General features: G+C 42.5%; 3 protein-coding genes across 3 annotated transcripts; 2 read left to right on the forward strand and 1 right to left on the reverse strand.

Moving 5' to 3' along the window:
• Positions 1 to 1,286: 1,286 nt before the first annotated feature.
• LOC118388327 (intraflagellar transport protein 52 homolog) lies at positions 1,287 to 6,386 on the forward strand. The gene is made up of 5 exons (XM_035777255.2): positions 1,287 to 1,464; positions 4,232 to 4,339; positions 5,299 to 5,367; positions 5,452 to 5,595; positions 5,744 to 6,386. Exons 3-5 carry the CDS (start codon positions 5,320 to 5,322, stop codon positions 5,921 to 5,923), a joined length of 372 nt encoding a protein of 123 aa, XP_035633148.1. The 5' UTR covers positions 1,287 to 1,464; positions 4,232 to 4,339; positions 5,299 to 5,319; the 3' UTR covers positions 5,924 to 6,386.
• A 1,064-nt stretch (positions 6,387 to 7,450) lies between these two features.
• Positions 7,451 to 8,677, reverse strand: si:ch73-303b9.1 (uncharacterized). The gene is made up of 3 exons (XM_035777253.1): positions 8,564 to 8,677; positions 7,713 to 8,420; positions 7,451 to 7,537 (listed from the first exon to the last, which is right to left on the reverse strand). Exons 1-2 carry the CDS (start codon positions 8,586 to 8,588, stop codon positions 7,714 to 7,716), a joined length of 732 nt encoding a protein of 243 aa, XP_035633146.1. The 5' UTR covers positions 8,589 to 8,677; the 3' UTR covers positions 7,451 to 7,537; position 7,713.
• Positions 8,678 to 9,144: 467 nt separating this feature from the next.
• Positions 9,145 to 19,835, forward strand: mybl2b (v-myb avian myeloblastosis viral oncogene homolog-like 2b). The gene is made up of 15 exons (XM_035777251.2): positions 9,145 to 9,444; positions 9,931 to 10,027; positions 10,142 to 10,213; positions 10,373 to 10,465; positions 10,679 to 10,899; positions 11,092 to 11,236; positions 11,336 to 11,389; positions 13,038 to 13,244; positions 13,454 to 13,726; positions 15,874 to 16,046; positions 16,166 to 16,265; positions 16,378 to 16,485; positions 16,584 to 16,700; positions 16,789 to 16,920; positions 17,157 to 19,835. The coding sequence occupies exons 1-15, from the start codon at positions 9,404 to 9,406 to the stop codon at positions 17,283 to 17,285; spliced, it is 1,962 nt and encodes a 653-aa protein (XP_035633144.1). The 5' UTR covers positions 9,145 to 9,403; the 3' UTR covers positions 17,286 to 19,835.
• The last annotated feature ends 386 nt before the right edge of the window (positions 19,836 to 20,221 follow it).

Here is a 20,221-nt window from a genome sequence, read left to right on the forward strand (position 1 = left end):
AAAAAATACAGTTTTATATCTTTATGTTTGAAGCCTGAAATGTGGCAAAAGGTTGCAAAGTTCAAGGGGGCCGAATACTTTCGCAAGGCACTGTATGTCATGTAAGTTATGTCATGTATGATATGTCATGTAAGTTATGTCATGTATGATATGTCATGTATGATATGTCCTGTTAGATATGTCATGTTAGATATGTCATGTATGATATGTCCTGTTAGATATGTCATGTTAGATATGTCATGTTAGATATGTCATGTATGATATGTCCTGTTAGATATGTCATGTTAGATATGTCATGTTAGATATGTCATGTATGATATGTCCTGTTAGATATGTCATGTTAGATATGTCATGCGTCATCAATGTCTTAGCAACCCTCTTTTTTCTCACTTTTGACCAATCACATCCAGATATTTTTCAGAGCAGATCTAAAAATGGTCAAAAGACCAATGAATGGAAAAGAAATATCAGAATTGGGTTGCCTGTGTAAATGCTAGACTCTGTAAATAACAATATCAGCTAAAGCCCAATACACACAAACAAACTATATACCTTTTTTAAATCTTTGTTACTTTCTTTGCTTTCAGGCCCACGGGGAAGGGGTTGGGTGGGGTGGCGGGGAGTTGTAATGGCAGTCTTGGTGGTTTAGGGGGTTGGAAAGGGGGGCTTGGGGGACAGGTGGTGGGGGTAGGGAAACCCCCAACTGTTGTTTTTATTACTACGAACTCTAATGGGATCATTCCTCTGCATGTATTTCTTACTTTTGAGTGGCAGCCCACAGGTACAATAGGAATATGGAGAATATTGAAGGGAAAGTATGAACTGAACATAGGAATTGATATGAATATTGTACCTGTCATCTCCCCCCCCCCCCCAAACAACTAATAACATAACAAATAAAAACTTGGTAAACCATTTTTGTGGGGCTGCCAGTGTAAATGTTGTTTTGTGTGTGAAAGAGAATGTTTTGAGAGAACACCTCTGAAATCAGTGTCACAGCCAAATGATTTGTTGGCATCTTATACTGAACACAACTATAAAACGCCAATATAAAACTGCAATTATTATAGTTCATATAAGGAAATCGGTCAATTTAAATGAATTCATTAGGCCCTAATTTATGGATTCCACATAACTGGGAATACAGATACTGTATGCATCTGTTGCTCACAGATACCTTAAGAAAAAAGAAGGTAGGGGCGTGGTTTAGAAATCCGGTCAGTATCTGGTGTGAGCACTATTTCCCTCATGCAGCGCATAGAGGCAAATAGTGGTCACACCAGATACTGACTGGTTTTCTAAACAACGCCCCTACCTTTTTTTTTAGTTGAGTTTGAGCTGTGGATAGTTGTCACACTCCTCTTAAATGGCTGTGCGAAGTTGCTGGATATTGGAAGGAACTGGAACACTGGCGTACACGTCGATCCAGAGCATCCCAAACATGTTCAATGGGGGACTTGTCTGGTGAGTATGCAGGCCATGAAAAAAACTGGAACATTTTCAGCTTCCAGGAATTGTGTACAGATCCTTGCGACATGGGGCCGTGCATTGTCATACTGGAACATGAGGTGATGGCGGTGGATGAATGGCACGACAATGGGCCTCAGGATCTCGTCATGGTATCTCTGCATTCTAATTACCATCGATAAAATGCTATTTTGTTTGTCTGTAGTTTACGCCTGCCCATACCTTAACCCCACCGTCACCATGGGGTACTTTGTTCACAACATTGACATCAGCAAACCGCTCGCCCACACAACGCTATACACTTGGTCTACAGTTGTGAGGCCGGTTGGACGTACTGCCAAATTCTCTAAAACAATGTTGGAGGTGGCTTATGGTAGAGAAATGAACATTCCATTATCTGGCAACAGCTCTGGTGGACATTCTTGCGCTCCGCATGCCAATTGCACGCTCTCTTCAACTTGAGACATATGTGGCATTGTGTTGTGACAACTGCACATTTTAGAATGGCCTTTTATTGTCCCCAGCACAAGGTGCACCTGTGAAGTGATCATGCTGTTTAATCAGCTACTTGACATGGCACACCGGTCAGGTGGATGGATTATCTTGTAAAGGAGAAATGCTCACTAACGACAACGAATTTGTGCACAAAATTTAAGGGAAATAATTTTTTGTGCGTATGGACCATTTCTGGGATCTTTTATTTCAGCTCATGAAACATGGGACCAACACTTTTACATGTTTTGTTTATATTTTTGTTCAGTGTTGAATGAACTACTGATTTGGCTCGTACACACTCAAGTAGTACAACGGAACGTTTTTACAAACAGAAATGATTACACAAGCCTTGTGGAGATACAACGTTTGGTTTTGTGATACAATGTTGTCACAACCATTGTGTCAAATGATTTGTACATTGTTTGCTGGGGCCTGAAGGGGCCTGAAGAGTTTGCTGTGAGCTGTAAGACAAAGGATCTCCTCTAGGACATACAGTCAGTCCAATCATGAACACAATTTACATATAGCTGTGTCACTCTTTTCCTGACTGAACATACTGCAATCAATTACATGAGGAATAGTTATTTTTTAAACCAACGCCTTAAAGGAAACTATCTTTTGGTGTTTGTTTTATTAGTCCACTGTTGTAGTGATACGCGGGTTGACTTATAACCCGCCGTCCCTGTGGTTATATCCACAGGGCGTGCGGGCTTAAGGTCATGAAATATTGTGTGGGTGAAGGGCGGGTAGGTGGGAGAGGTGGAATAGAGAGAAAACAATGCATTACAAATACATAAATGTATCATTGTGCAATTCATATCTATAGGATACATTTATTTTTCATGATTTGTTTCTGATGTTATTGAGTATCCTAAGCCTATTTTTTAGGGCCTAACTGTAGCGCACCAAATATAAGGCAATTGACATGCTTTTGGGAATAAAACATTTACATCGATCCACTGAGGAAACAATGACAATAGCTAGGGTTCCATCCAATTGGTCACAGATTTATATGCAATTATTCTAAAATCAGCATAAAAACAATATGCGCATTTTCCCATCAGAGATGTGTTTCCATCAAATTGACTTGTTGCAGATAAAAGGCTATGCGTGATGCACATAAGTACCTTTTGCGTTTAAATACCCATGGACCGAATAACGAAATACAAGTTAAATGGGTTTCCATCGCATTTTCAACTTGATTGTTTTTCTCACAAAAAAAGATGAATTATATAGTGTGTTCACTCCGGTATTGGCAGGTGCGCTCACTCCAGTATGGCACATTGGCTAGAGTGCACGTATATAGCCTACATTATGAGATTATCATGGAATATTTTTTGATATTTTTTTAGTCAAATGGCAGCTAGAATAATCATGTCACCAGAATTAGACCCTCAATATTTATTGGAAATGAGCATCAAGCTCATCACATTGCACTTTCACCACCTCATGAAGTTCATAACTTATTGCATCTGTTGCCTAATAAACTGCATGCTTTCCCAAATCGTAGCGGGAGGACCACACAACATTTCTTGCTTGTTTACCCAACCCTGGGGCAGACTGTTTGTTCCCACACTTGGGACTCTGACTCTCTATTGGTTACACAGTCTCTTGGCCTCCCCTCCTATTCCAACCACCTCTTGCCGAATTTGTATTCACGTTACCTGATGAAATTGCTGTACAATATGATCTTGTGGCCATCTGATGCACATTCAAATGTCATAAATCAACACTGCAGAGTTCTCACTGTCCTCTGCCGTGCCCTGATTGTATTACTGCTGATAATATCTGGAAAGATGCATGTACACCATGGCCCATTTACTGTTGCTAACCCCAATTCTGACTTGTGCTCTGATATCGGTTTAACTGATTTCTGCTCTTGTAAAATCCTGAGTTTTCTGCACATTAACACAAGAAGCTTATTATCTAAAATCAATCAATTGAAACCTTTTAAACAGGTCAACATTCACAAGACCGCAGGGCCAAACGGATTACCAGGACATGTACTCTGCATGTGCTGACCAACTAGCAAGTGTCTTCACTGATATTTTAAACCTCTCCCAGTCTGAATCGGTAATACCAACATGTTTCAAGCAAACCACCATAGTCCCTGTGCCAAGAACACTAAGGTAACCTGTCTAAATGACTACTGACCCGTAGCACTTACGTCTGTAACCATGAAGTGCCTTGAAAGGCTGGTCATGTCTTACATCAACACCATTATCCCACTAACCCTAGACCCACTCCAATTTGCATACCACCCCAACAGATCTACAGAGGATGCAATCTCTATTGCACTCCACACTGCCCTTTCACACCTGGATAAAAGGAACACTGGATCCTGGACTTCTTGACGTGCCACCTCCAGGTGGTAAGGGTAGGTAACAACACCACCGCCACAGTGATCCTCAACAGTGTTCTAAGTTTTTTGAAGGGGGCATGCTTATTTAAGATGGTGAGGAAAGCACTTTTAAAGAGCAACCATGAATCCTCTACTAACGGGAAGAGGTCAATATCTTTCCAGGATTCCCGGGCCAGGTCGATTAGAAAGGTCTGCTCACTGAAGTGTTTTAGGCAGTGATGAGGGGTGGTCATTTGACGCGGACCCATTACGGACACAGGCAATTAGGCAGTGATCACTGAGATACTGGTTGAAGACAGCAGAGGTGTATTTAGAGGGCAAGTTGGTCAAGATGATATCTATGAGGGTGCCCATGGTTACAGATTTAGGGTTGTACCTGGTAGGTTCCTTGATAATTTGTGATATTGAGGGCATCTAACTTAAATTGTAGGACGGCCAGGGTGTTAGGCATATCTCAGTTTAGGTCACCTAACAGTACAAACTCTGAAGATAGATGGGGGCAATCAATTCACATATGGTGTCCAGGGCGCAGCTGGGGGCTGAGGGGGGCGAGGGTGAGAGACTTATTTCTGGAAAGGTAGATTTTTAAAAGTAGAAGCTCAAATTTTTGGGGTACAGACCTGGATAGTATGACAATACTAAGCAGGCTATCTCTGCAGTAGATTGCAACACCACCCCATTTGGCAGTTCTATCTTGGCGGAAAATGTTGTAGTTGGAGATGGAAAATGCAGAATTCTTGGTGACCTTCCTAAGCCAGGATTCGGACACGGCTAGGATATCAGGGTTGGTGGAGTGTGCTAAAGCAGTGAATAAAACAAACATAGGGAGGAGGCTTCTGATGTTAACATGCATGAAACCAAGAGTGTGATCACAACCACTGTAGTGGTGATGATGTAATGGTTGGTGAACCACTATTTGATCCCCTACTGACTCCATTAGGTTGTAATGTTGCCTGTCTATTTTTGTTATGCAGGATGTCGTTTTCCAGTGGCTAATGGGTGATCAAATTAATCTGAACCAGATAGATGCAGAGGACCCCGAGGTGAGAAGCCAAGGAATGTTTTATGATCTGCAGTTTTACCTTTTAGTTCTAGAAGTGACACTTCTCATTCTGTGTTTTGCCCAGATCCCAGATTATACCATGCTACCAGACACAGGCTGCCTGTCTGTGCGACTACACTTGCAAGAGGGAGAGGAAAACCCACGAGACTTTACCTCCCTGTTTGACATGTCTACTCAAGCTATCAAACACTTTCCCCCAAGTCATCAGGTGGAAATACATACTGCTTTAGAAACTAGACAGACATCAGTTCATTACCGTAGGCCATAGTTTGTGGCTACATGATGTTTTGTCTGCTTTGCCTACATGTTTACGGTGTGTTTGTTGACACCAGTGTGTTTGACTTGTCCCACTGCAGTTCCTACAAGCAGATGTCAAACATGAGCCCCTCCAGCTGATCACACCTCAGTTTGAGACTCCCCTTCCCCAGCTGGAGCCTGCTGTAGGTTTCCCCTCTCCAGTTCTACACAATCTCACCCAGCTCCTGTCTAGCTCAGCCGTCTCACAGATTGAATGTGGATTCTGTACACTCGACTGACAATGGCATGTGCACTAGACTGTATTCAACAACACTTTTTGCTAATTGACTGGGATTTATTAAAATGTGACAATACACACTTGATCATTGTAGAAAATTATACATTTTCCATCCGTCTAAAATGTGTGTGTGCTCTCCTATGGGTTGCTTTGAGCAGGTCTTTCCGCCTGTCTTCAGGGACCTGCCTCCCCCCATGCTTGACCTGGATGAAACCGTCTCAGATTGCATTTGGCACAGCGCTCCAACAAATGTAAGTGCTAACCACAGGTTATATTTGAATTGAGCATTATTAACGGAAAGTGTTCTGTACTCTTCCTGCAGGCAACAACGACAATCTAGAGTTCTACGTGAGGAAGTGTGGATACATCTTGGGGGTGAGGAGAAGCTGGATAAAGACCCAAAGGGATGCCAAACACATCCTGGAGCACATAATCTTTCAGGTTGTAGAGTTCAAGAAGCTCAACCAGGTGATCGATATGACCAATTGAGTCTTTGATAAAAATGCACACTATTTGTTGATCTTGGCCTTGGTTGACATTAATTTGCAATTAATGTACTATAAATGATTCATCCCATCTCTCCTATACAGGAACATGACACACAGACCAGGTTTTCCCCATTCTGACCTATCAACCAGTGACTTCACACTACATGACCAAAAATGTGGACACCAGCTTGTCAAACATGGGCATTAATATGGAGTTGGTCTCCTCTTTGTTGCTAATACAGCCTTCCACTCTCCTAGTGGAAAGCCTTCCTAGATGTCGGGACTTATTTCCGTTCAGCCAGGAGCATTAGTGAGGTCGGGCGATTAGGCCTGGGTTACAATTCATCCCAAAAGGTGTTTTTGTTCTGACCTTGCACAGGGTATTGTCATGCTGAAACAGGGAATTTACTTCCCCAAACTGTTGCCACGAAGGTGGATGCACAGAATTGTGCTGTAGTGTTAAGATTTCCCTTCACTGGAACTAAAAAGGGCCTAGCCCGAACCATGAAAAACAGCCCCAGACCATTATTCCTCCAAACTTGTTGGCATGAGGACAGGTTTTTTACGTTCTTCAGCATTCCGGTTCTGTGAGCTCCTGTGGCTTACCACTTCCCGGCCGAGCCATTGTTGCACCTGGAAGTTTCCTTCACAATAACAGCACTTAGTTGACCAGGGCAGTTTTAGCAGGGCAGAAATTTGACGATACGTCTTGTTGGAAAGGTGGCACCCTATCACATTTAAAGTCACTGAGAGCTTCAGTAAGGCCCTTCTACTGCCAATGTTAGTCTGAGGAGATTGCATGGCTGTGCACTCAATTTTACCCATGTCCGTAACAGGTGTGGTTAAAATAGCCAAATCCACAGTCTAGATCATTCTATATAGTTTTTCCATTAAATATAACTCCATATCCCCCATCAAACTGAAGAGTTGATTTGTTTAGTGTTCTAAATGTGGGAAACCTCATACAATATACTTGTTTGTGCTATAGCATCATAAAATGTTGGCATTTGAGTCATTCCCTAAATACTCAAGAGGCACTGTCGATTTAAGCAATACAAAACTTTATTTACTATAATAGGTTCATGTAAAATAAAATTCACAGGCATCTTGAATATCCTCCTTAAGGTCTGTAAAGGTGAAATAAGAGAACATGTCAATATACAAACCATTAAAACAAACTCTGAAGTCTTAGTTTAACAAGGAAATCTCATGCCAGGTCTAGTCCGCTTACATCAAAAATACTTTCTGGCCAGGACACGGCAGCAACTAAAAAAAATAAGTCACTGAACCGGAGAACCTTACCTCAACTTTTCAGTACAGCACTGTCACATCCCCACTTTGGCTTGTCAAAACCTGTAGGGATGGCTGTGCGTCTATGCCATTCATCCTCAGCTGCTGATGCTGAACCTGAGGTCTGGCTCAGGCTGGAACTGAGACTCGAACCCATAGTGACCTCCTTCCAGGACCTTTGGTTGTCCTCTGTGTCATTTCCATGTGGGGGTGAGCCTGACCAGATCAGGGAGATCTCAGCCAGGGATGGTGGTGCAGACTGGAACTTGGGACTCCAGGTAGTCTCCAACGTGCTTGACTCAAGGATCGGTTTTGGACTGTTAGTCTCAGGTTTGATTAGGGAGACCTCCCAGGCAACCTGCGAGGTAGTCAGATCAATGTAGGACAGATCCAATGGGCAGGCTAGTTTGGGTTTCTGGAGGAGGACCTGCTCAGCAGGAGTAGAGGACTTGCTCTCTACAGGTATAGTGAGCCCTGGTGTTTGTGTAGCCTCCTTAGAGTTCAGGTTCATGGCTTGAGAGGGGGACACAGGGTTGGGAGACTGACACAGGGAGGCCAGGAGGGATTGTTTGGAACCATAGTACTCAACAACAATTCTATTTGGAGGCAGCACCGATGTGGAATGTCCCATCAGTGACAGAGCAGACGCAGATAAACTCTGGTCCAAGAAGCCTTTGTCGAGCTCTGAGGGAGACGGGCACTGAAAACTCATGGACGCATCTGTGAAGCAAATAATTCAACACAGTTAAAATGTCTCACCACCACATGATTTAACATGCAACTGTTTTGATTATTCTTCATATTAATTAGCAAAAATGTACCCTATGCAGAGAGTCAAATTGCAAATAAATCTGTTTTCTTACCAGCACTGGCAAGCTCCTCATCCATGTTTTTAGATAATCATTGAATGGTTGTCTAATTACAATGCAGCTTGTTTTTAATCTGCTGGTTGATTGTCTCACCTGTTTGGTAATGAAGGCCCGCAACGACAAGGTGGAGGGGGGTGTATAATTAAGCAAAAAGACCCGAGAGGGTGTGGTATGTGGTCTATATACCATAGCTAAGGGCTGTGCCCAGGCATATTGGCCATATATTACAAACCCTGCGGTGCATTATTGCTATTATAAACTGGTTACCAATGTAATTAGAGCAGTAAAAATACATGTTTTGTCATATGGTCTGATATACCATGGCTGTCAGCCAATCAGCATTCAGGGCTCAAACAACCCAGTTTATAGTTTGTTAAAAGTGAGCATTTATTTGTAGTCTTTATATGCATGAATAGATATGAATCGTTTATTCGGTAGACAGAGAAAAAGCATTGTGAAAAGTCACTAGTCAGACAATCCGGGCCAATTAAAAAAATATATATATATTTGTGTCACTTGACAAATCATATGAACGAATCAATGACTTTATATGAACAAATAGAACGTTTCAATTCTGCGCGCGCACACCTCTGGTCACGTCACTCCCGGGAAAGCCGTGAGCCTGCGAGAAAAGAAGCGCGCGAGATAGGAACTTGAGCGCGGACTAGTGTGTTGTCAGCAATCCAGTGTACCTAGCCCAGCGACAATTAGATTTTTTGGTTTTACCAACGTGGATTATATACGACAAAACAGACTTGCTCCTATAATATAGTTTGTAAATATATGCACGACGTGGGCAAAAAAAAAAATATATATATATTTTAGTTAAGGGTGATGGAGGTAAAGCAAAGGGAAATGTCCTGGTGGTCGCGCGGGTAAGTAGTTAGCTAATCGGATTCTAACCATTGTTATTGTTAGCTACAACAGCTGTTGGATAAATAACAATGCCCATATCCTAATGTTATTTTTAAGAGGACAGGGATCTATGTACCATTTTATAATATGAGATTACTGAATGTCATCGATTATTTTTGCGCATTTACGTGATTTGACCGCCCTTTTGTCACCCCACCATTTGAGGTCGACGTCAGATGTTGCTAACTAACTTTACGGTAGTCAAATCATGGCATGAAACAATACATTTGCGAATGTTCTAATGCATACCGTAGTAATCAGAGAACACAAACGTTTACTAGCTCACATAATATGTTGCTCGTAGTAAGTGCCTAGCTAGGTATAAAAATGCTTTGTTTGAGAATTCTGTGACTAACACCCAAGCCAGCTACTTTTCAGTACAATGCATGTGCGCCCTTTGCATGAGTTTGATCTCGACCACTACACCCTGTTGCTTGTCTTTTTAGAGAGGATGGGGAGGAGGCAATGTATCAGGACACTGACTCTGATGTGGCTGAACAGAGAGACTGTGGAAAGGTCAAAGTGAAATGGACACAAGATGAGGTGAGTTCATGTCCCCTTATACATCCCCCACCAATGCTGATCTATAAATGGTTGGTTATTTGGAATGAGCTAGTTTACTTATCTCTTCATAAAATGCCTGTACTTTATTCTCAGGATGACAATCTCAAAGCGTTGGTCCAAAACCGGGGACCAAATGACTGGAAATACATTGCCAGCATTTTACCGGTGAGCGAGTTTGACGGAGTACAGTATATATTTCTGTTATATCCAGTTGACAATACAAATAATACAACTGAAGGGTTCAAATATGAAATACGTTCTGAAGGCGTGTGGGGTTTATTTTGCATTAAATCATTAACTGTATGGTAACCCTGTATGGCACAGAATCGCTCAGAACACCAGTGCCAGCACCGCTGGTTGAAGGTTCTGGATCCAGATCTGGTCAAAGGGCCCTGGACCAAAGAGGAGGATGAGAAGGTTAGTTGTGATGATGACTATTCTACAATTAGTTCTACTAGACTTCTTTGTGAGAGAAACTTTAGTTGTTGAGTTTTACTAATAGTTGTTCAGTCAGCTCTACTTTCCACTGGCTGCTTTGACTCCTATCCAAGGACAGCCTCCGGGTGGCTCGTACTGCCACTCAGAGGACACATTTTCAGACTGCCACCAACCCTGCATTCCTCTCCACAGGTGATAGACCTGGTGAACAGGTATGGCAACAAGCAGTGGGCTATCGTGGCCAAGCACCTGAAGGGCCGGCTGGGGAAGCAGTGCCGAGAACGCTGGCACAATCACCTCAACCCGGACGTGAAGAAATCCTCCTGGACAGCAGAGGAGGACCTCATCATCTACAAGGCCCACTGCATGCTGGGAAACCGCTGGGCTGAGATCGCCAAGCTGCTCCCCGGAAGGTAACTGTGGTACTCCAGCTAAGAGAGTCACTCTGACATGTCTGAGCTGAAATGTCAGGATCACGCAGAACAGTTTATGGGTCTCCAAATATTTTGTGATAAATGCAATTGAATGGATTGGAGTTGGATTAGTGCTTGACTTCATACACTATCTTGATTACTACAACATTATGTTAAAATTTCACGTTCCAGGACAGATAATGCTGTGAAGAACCACTGGAACTCAACCATCAAGCGTAAGGTTGAGATGGGCTTCTACAGCAGGGTGGATCCTTCTCTGAAATGTCAGCAGATGGAACCAGAGGAGAGCATGGCCCACCACAGCAGAGATCAGCAGGTTGGTTCCTTCTGAAATCAGTTTGACAACATCTGGGCTATGCTCAAACTAATCCTTGTTATGTTTTTCTGTGAAACATGATTTGTTATGTCTCTACAGATGGACTATGGTGGTTCTATGGAGAGGGAATCAGACCAAGATCCCACACTGCCGGTAAAATGCAAACACTGCTAACTACTATAGGGGATAAAGCAGATAAACTGTGTTTTATATTATAAATGGAGTGCCTTCGGAAAGTATTCAGACCCCTTCCCCTTTCCTACCTTCTGTTACATTACAGCCTTATTCTAAAATTGATGATCATTTTTATTTATTTAATAATTCTACACACAATACCCCATAATGACAAAGCAGTAACAGGTTTTTAGACATTTTTGCAAATGTATTAAAAATCAAAAACAAATCTCTTACATAAGTATTCAGACCCTTTGCTATGAGATTCAAAATTGAGCTCAGGTGCATCCTGTTTCCATTGATCATCCCTGAGATGTTTCTACAAAAGTCCACCTGTGGTAAATTCAATTGGTTAGACATGATTTGGAAAGGCACACACCTGTCTATATAATGTCCCACAGTTGACAGTGCATATCAGAGCAAAAACCAAGCCACAAGGTCGAAGGAAATGTCCGTAGAGCTCCGAGCCAGGATTGTGTTAAGGCACAGATCTGGGAAAGGGTATCAAAACATTTCTGCAGCAGCATTGAAGGTCCCAAGGAACACAGTGACCTCCATTCTTAAATGGAAGAAGTTTGGAACCACCAAGACTCTTCCTAGAGCTGGCCGCCCGGCCAAACTGAGCAATCGGGGAGAAGGGCTTTGGTCAGGGAGGTGACCAAGAACCCGATGGTTACTGACAGAGCTCCAGATTTCCTCTGTGAAGATGGTTGTTTTTCTGGAAGGTTCTCCCATCTCTGCAGCACTCCACTAATCAGGCCTTTAAGGTAGAGTGACCAGACGGAAGCCACTCTTCAGTAAAAAGCACATGACTGCCCGCTAAAGGACTCTGAGACCATGAGAAACAAGATTCTCTGGGCTGATGATACCAAGATTGAACTCTTTGCCCTGAATGCCAAGTGTCACATCTGGAGGAAACCTGGCACCATCCCTACAGTGACGTGTGGTGGCAGCATCATGCTATGAGGATGTTCTTCAGCTGCAGGGACTGGGAGACTAGTCAGGATCGAAGGAAAGATGAACAGAGCAATGTACTGAGAGATCCTTGATGAAAACCTGCTCCAGAGCACTCAGGACCTCAGACTGGGGCGACGGTTCAAATTCCAACAGGACAACGACCCTAAGCACACAGCCAAGACAACGCAGGAGTAGTCTCTGAATGTCCTTCAGTGGCCCAGCCAGAGAAACTCCCCAAATAAAGGTGTGCCAGGTTTGTTCTTGTCGTACCCAAGAAAACTTGAGGCTCTAATCGCTGCCAAAGGTGCTTCAACAAAGTACTGAGTAAAAGGTCTGAATACTTATGTAAATGTGATATTTATTTGTCATTTTTATACATTTTGAAAAGATTTCTAAAAACCTGTTTTTAGCTTTGTCATTATGGAGTATTGTGTGTAGATTCCCCCCTCCCCCTCATCAATGTAATCAATTTTAGAATATGGCTGTAACGTGGAAAAAGTAAAGTGGTCTGAATACTTTTTGAATGCACTGTATAAAGTGCATGTTAGAATATTAATAGTTTATACTAGTCTTCAAGGTAGTACACATTGTGTGTGTGTGAGAACATATTAATTTAATGTATTCCTCTGGATCTCCATTCTGGTTTTCAAGCTTAAGTTGCTCCCTACAGGAGAATGCCAATACATCCACTGTAAGAGGCGGACCGAAAGAAGCAGGCTTCCACAAGGCTGTCTCTCCTCAACAGTCAAAGACCCCCAAAAGTGAGCCAAACACCCCAGGAGGTGAACTGAATACCAGTAGCTGGGTGGTGGACAGCTCAGGCTTCCTCTCTCCCAACGGCCCAGCCTTAAAAGAGGTGATGGAGATGGTGGATGGGGTAAGAGGGCTGGATGGGGTCATAATACCGCTGTTTTCTGAATTTCACCATGTTCATCTTCTGCTTTGAATGGAACACCAAAGAGATCTCATTTGATGATCAGATATGGCAGACAAGATGTCTGACTATTTTGGTATGAATTAGTTTGTCAAATTATATTTATTTTCATAAATGTCTTTACTTTGTTTCTGTTTCTTTTCCTCTACCAGGACTTGGATGGCTGGTGTAACATGTCTGTCTTTGATCTGCCCGAGGAGAGCCAGAGCCCAGAGCGGACCCAGTTCCGTCTGGAGGGCAGTGCCCTACAGGAACTCAGTAAGGGTAACCGGGGGGAGCTGATCCCCATCTCCCCTGGAGGAATCACCCCACCTTCCATACTGAACCGCCGGAGCCGCCGTCGTATAGCTCTGTCCCCTGACTCCAACAACTCCAGGACCCCCAAGAGCACCCCGGTCAAGATCCTGCCCTTCTCACCCTCACAGGTAATGGCTCAACCACCATAACCTAACACAGTAAAATGACTCGTCGTTGCCATTGTTTTGTACAGAATCATGTGGCCAAAAACACATTTTACCATGTTTAATTTCCCTAAAATGAAATTCCATATTTTTATTTAAAAATATATATACATATGTATTTCACCTTAATTTAACCATGTAGGCTAGTTGAGAACAAGTTCTTATTTACAACTGCGACCTGGCCAAGATAAAGCAAAGCAGTTCGACACATACAACAACAACAGAGTTACACGTGGAATAGACAAACATTCAGTCAATAATACCGTAGAAAAAGTCTATATACAGTGTGTGCTAATGAGGTAGGATAAGGGAGGTATAAGGCAATAATTAGGCCATGGTAGCGAAGTAATTACAACATAGCAATTAAACACTGGAATGGTAGATGTGCAGAAGATGAATGTGGCAGTAGAGATACTGGGGTGCAAAGGAGCAAGATAAATAAATAAAATACATTATGGGGATGAGGTAGGCTATGTACAGGTGCAGTGATCTGTGAGCTGCTCTGACAGCTGGGGCTTAAAGCTAGTGAGGGAGATATGAGTCTTCAGCTTCAGGGATTTTTGCAATTTGTTCCAGTCATTTTTTTAACTGTATTTTACCTTTATTTTACTAGGCAAGTCAGTTAAGAACAAATTCTTATTTTCATTGGCAGCAGAGAACTGGAAGGAAAGGCAGCCAAAGGAAGAATTGGCTTTGGGGGTGATCAGTGCTACGAGCGGGAGCGCATGCTACGGGTGGTGCTGCTATGGTGACCAGTGAGCTGAGATAAGGCAGGGCTTTACCTAGCAAAGACTTGTAGATGACCTGGAGCCAGTGGGTTTGGCGACGAATATGAAGCGAACGCCAGCCAATGAGAGCGTACATGTCGCAGTGGTGGGTAGTATATGGGGCTTTGGTGACAAAACGGATGACACTGTGATAGACTGCATCCAATTTATTGAGTAGAGTGTTGGAGGCTATTTTGTAAATGACATCGCCGAAGTCAAGGGATGTAGGATGGTCAGTTTTACGAGGGTATGTTTGGCAGCATGAGTGAAGGATGCTTTCTTCATGAAATAGGAAGACAATTCTAGATTTAATTTTGGATTGGAGATGTTTGATGTGAGTCTGGAAGGAGAGTTTACAGTCTAACCAGAAACCTAGAATATGTGGACAACTACAAATACCTAAGTCAGAATTGTCCAGAGTAGTGATGCTGGGCAGGTGCGGGCAGCGATCGGTTGAAGAGCATGCATTTAGTTTTACTTGCATTTAAGAGCAGTTGGAGGCCATGGAAGGAGAGTTATATGGCATTGAAGCTCGTCTGGGGGTTAGTTAACACAGTGTCCAAAGAAATGCCAGAGGTATACAGAATGTTGTCGTCTGCATAGAGGTGGATCAGAAAATCACCAGCAGCAAGAGCGACATCATTGATGTATACAGAGAAGAGAGTCAGCCCGAGAATTGAATCCTGTGGCACCCCCATAGACTGCCAGAGGTCCGGACAACGGGCCCTCCGGTTTGACACACTGAACTCTATCAGAGAAGTAGTTGGTGAACCAGGCGAGGTAATCGTTTGAGAAACCAAGGCTATTGAGTCTGCCGATAAGAATGTGGTGATTGACAGTCGAATGCCTTGGCCAGGTCGGTGAATACGGCTGCACAGTAATGTCTCTTATCGATGGCGGTTATGATATTGTTTAAGACATTGAGCGTGGCTGAGGTGCACCCATGACCAGCTCTGAAACCAGATTGCATAGTGGAGAAGGTATGGTGGGATTCAAAATGGTCAGTGATCTGTTTGTTAACTTGGCTTTTGAAGACTTTAGAAAGGCAGGTTAGGATGGATATAGGTCTGTAACAGTTTGGGTCTAGAGTGTACCCACCCCCCCTCCCCTTTGAAGAGGGATGGCCGCGGCAGCTTTCCAATCTTTGGGAATCTCTAGACGATACGAAAGAGAGGTTGAATAGGCTAGTAATAGGGGTTGCAGCTCTTTCAGAACATCAGCTTTCTGGATTTGGGTGAAGGAGAAATGGGGAAGTTTGGGTGAGTTCCTGTGGGGGTACTATTGCAAATGGACGTTAGGTGTCATTTTAGTGAAATGGTTTCTAAATGCAGTGTGTGTTTCCAGTTCCTCAACATGTGGACCAAACAGGACAACTTTGAGCTGGAGAATCCATCTCTCACCTCTACGCCAGTGTGCAATCAGAAGTCTGGGGTTACCACACCACTACACCGTGACAAGACTCCACTCACACAGAAGGAAAACTCTGTTTGCTCATCCAAGCTGTACCCAAACTCAGTGTATGTAATAAGGCATTATTGACACACAATTGTCTTGTATGTGCTAAGTTATTGTTGGCATGCGATACGATTCATCTCGTAGCAGTAGAGAATTATATTTAGTTTGTCTTTTTATCAAGGTTCATCACACCCAACCACAAGTCAAATCTTGACACCACCCCACGGACTCCAACTCCATTCAAAAATGCCATGGAGAAGTATGGTTCTCTGCGACCAATGGTGAGTCCCTCATTTGCTACTGTTGTCAATGAAAGCACCTGGATTGTCAGATGATTTGTATGGATAATTTCTTCAATATCCTGCTGAAAATAGTTTATTTCTGTATTCTTAGCCTCAGACTCCGAATGAGGAGGACTTGAAAGAGGTCCTCTTGAAAGAGGCTGGGATTGAGCTGATCGTGATGGATGAGAGTCCACCTGAGCAAAGACGCAAGCAGGTGGTGAGTACGATGAAATTTTACGATCATTTACTTTCACAGATGATGCTTCTCAGTCTTATGGAATGGTCTGACTATGTGGTCCATTCCTTTGCTTCCAGCATCGACCTCCAATGAAGAAAGTGCGTAAATCTCTGGCTCTGGATGTCATGGACTGCAAAGAGATAGTCACTGCGAGGCATCAGTCCATGAAGTCCGAGTCCAAAACCTTTTCTAAGGTACATTCATTAGAAATGGATTTAATTCTGCTGTTATTGTTGATGGTGATTTCCTCCATTGATTTGTATATTGTTGTCCTTGTGGCAGGCTGAGATGTCTCTCAACTCCTCGTCCTTTTGTATGAAGACTGAAGATAAAGAGGAGAATGTTCTGGATCAGGGCTTCTGTTTAGGACCCAGTGAGAGTGGTGCATATTCCAACCCGGTGCCCCCAACCCCAGTGAGTACTCTAATGAAACGCTACCATTGGTTGCTATCTAAGTGAAATTATTATTAAATAGCTGTCTTTTCCCATGTTTATTAGTATACTATATCATAATCAGGAGTTTTCTAATAGCCTGTAATGCATACATTTTTGTTATACATGTCTTTTATCATCTTTTGTAATGGTTTTCATTTCCCTCTATTTGTCTGTTTTGCATCTGAAGTTATTGATATGCTTTGCTGTGTTGTCAGATGTCCAAGGCATGGGAAGCAGTGGTATGTGGACGTACTAAGGACCAGCTCATAATGACAGAGAAAGCAAGACGTTACCTCCGTTTACTGAAATCCCACGCTCCTAACCGGGCCCTCATCCTGTCCTGAGCCCTCACTAACCTCGTTGTCCTCTGTGCAGACATTTCCATTGTGTTAAATATAGGGTTGCAAAATTCTGGTAACTTTCAATTAATTGCCTGGTTTTCCCAAAATCTCGTTTCCTCAAACCATGATTTCTAGAAAACCAGGGAATTTATTGAAAGTTCCCGAAATGTTGCAACCCTAGTTAAAAAACTCCCCCGTGTCGATGTATTCAGAGGCCTTGACTTTTTCCACATTTTGTTACGTTACAGCCTTATTCTAAAATGGACTAAATCGTTTGCCCCTTCAATCTACACACAATACCCCATAACGACAAAAAAAAAATACATACCACATTTACATAACTATTCAGAACCGTTACTCAGTACTTTGTTGAAGCACCTTTGGCAGCGATTACAGCGAGTCTTCTTAGGTATGGCACTACAAGCTTGGCACGCCTTTATTTGGAGAGTTTCTCACATTCTTCTCTACAGATCCTCTCAAGCTCTGTCAGGTTGGATGGGGTGTGTCGCTGCACAGCTATTTTCACGTCTCTCCAGAGATGTTCAATCGGGTTCAAGTCTGGGCTCTGGCTGGGCCACTGAAGAACATTCAGAGGCTTGTCCCAAAGCCACTCCTGTGTTGTCTTGGCTGTGTGCTCAGGTTGGGAAGAGACTCATTGAAACATGGTCATTGTCAGGGGTCGTTGTCCTGTTGGAAAGTGAACCTTCGCCCCAGTCTGAGGTCCTGAGTGCTCTGGAGCAGGTTTTCATCAAGGATCTCTCTGTACTTTGTTCCATTCATCTTTCCCTTGATCCTGACGAGTCTCCCAGTCCCTGCTGCTGAAACACACCCTTACAGCATGATGCTGCTACCACCATACTTCACTGTAGGGATGATACCAGGTTTCTTCCAGACGTGATGCTTGCCATTTAGGCCAAAGTGTTCAATCTGGTTTCATCAGACAAGAGAATTGTATTTCTCATGGTCTGATAGTCCTTTAGGTGCCTTTTGGCAAACTCCAAGCAGGCTGTCAGGTGCCTTTTACTGAGGAGTGGCTTCTGTCTGGTCACTCTACCATAAAGCCCTGATTGGTGGAGTGCTGCAGAGATGTTAGTCCTTCTGGAAGATTCCCCCATCTCTACAGAGGAACTCTGGAGCTCTTTCAGAGTGACCATCAGGTTCTTGGTCACCTCCCTGACCAAGGCCCTTCTCCCCTGATTGCTCAGTTTGGCCAGGGAGCCTGCTGCAGGAAGAGTCTTGGTGGTTCTTGGTGGGGACCTTCAGTGATGCACAAAGTTTTTGGTACCCTTCCCCAGATCTGTGCCTTAACACAATCCTGTCTCTGAGCTGGTCTGAATACTTATGTAAATAAGGTATCTTTTTATTTTTAATACAATTGCAAAAAAAAATCTCTTCTCACTTCTCTTGTCGTTATGGGGTATTGTGTGTAGATTTTTATTTAATCTATTTTAGAATAAGACTATAACGTAACAAAATGTGGGAAAAGAGAAGGGGTCTGAATACTTTCCGAATGCACTGTATATATGGAGATAGTTTAGTGCCTTTTTAAAATAAAGGGTTAAATACACCCCAGCTTAGACTCTTATGGATTAAACATGGTAAACATGTTTCAATGCGTCTCTTCCCAAACTTAGACAGCATTTACACAGGTAGCCCAATTCTGATATTTGGGCTGCCTGAGTAAACCCAGCCTTGATTGTGTTGGTATCGATGATAGCATGGTTTTAGGTTTCTAAAACAACATTTTGTATAAAAAAAAATGATCTCGTGCTGTGTTGAGCGTGCTCAACTGAAGTAATGTTTTCTCAGTCCTGGATACTTGTAAATATGGAAATAATTGTATTGTAGGGCAACTTTATGGGTATATAAGTGTTTCAAATGTAATGCAGTTTGAATCTTCACACATCGTTCTCGTAAAGGTCTTAACACTGTACAAAAACAATTTAATCCACATTTATATCAAATTTGTCATACTCAAATGTAATAGAAAGGTCTAAATGTTTTCCTTTTGATATCTCAAGTTCACATGTCATTTTGCACTTACATCTATCAGTATTGGAGTTGTTTCAATAATGAATCTAAACAAGTTAACTCACAAGCGAACAGATGGTTGGTGAGGTTGCAGAAATGTTTGTTTCCTATGATCTATTTTTCATAATATGTAGTCTATTGTCAACTCCTGTAGTTGTATTATAGGCTACTATTTTAAGAGTAGAAGCATGTGACGTGAATATGCATCACCATAGAAGAATCATACACTCGGGTTGTCCTATTCTCATGTCCAAAATGTTAAGAGGTACAGGATTTTTCTACTGAAACCTGATAATGTTCTGTGCAGATAACAAAATGTCTGAGAATCATTTTTTTTACTAATGTAAACAAACTAAAAATATTAAATTATATGAACAGTTTGTAAAATTGCCTGTGCATTTGCAATGTGTGATTGAAAAATATTAAATGTATGTTGTCTTTTTATTGACTTAATCGGTTGGTGAGCTATTGATTTTGTGATAAATCAAAGATGGGGGCCAGATTAGGAATTTTGAGTGTGGTTTGTTTCTTGATGAGGGCCAATGAAAAACGGACACAATGCTTATGTGAACCTGCCCCTTTTTGTGTTGAGGGGCAGTCACATGAGCCCGGTAACGTTTGAAAGGCACTGAAATATAATGTAAATGTATAATATTTGCACAGATTTTACCCGATCATTTGATCTACATTTTTTGTTTTGTTATTCTGGCCCGCATTTCCGACATGTCCAACAACCCTCTGGTTCTGATATCAGAACGCGTTCATTCATTTGCAGCATTTAGGTGTAACCAATTATACGAATAGGGGTAACGACACTAGCTGTCAGATTTGGCATTTCATAAAACAGCATCTGAGGATATATGATTTTAAAATGTTATTTTATTGTAATTTATTTGGGAAATAATACG

This window comes from Oncorhynchus keta, chromosome 10 (assembly GCF_023373465.1).
Source record: "Oncorhynchus keta strain PuntledgeMale-10-30-2019 chromosome 10, Oket_V2, whole genome shotgun sequence".
NCBI lineage: Eukaryota > Metazoa > Chordata > Actinopteri > Salmoniformes > Salmonidae > Oncorhynchus > Oncorhynchus keta.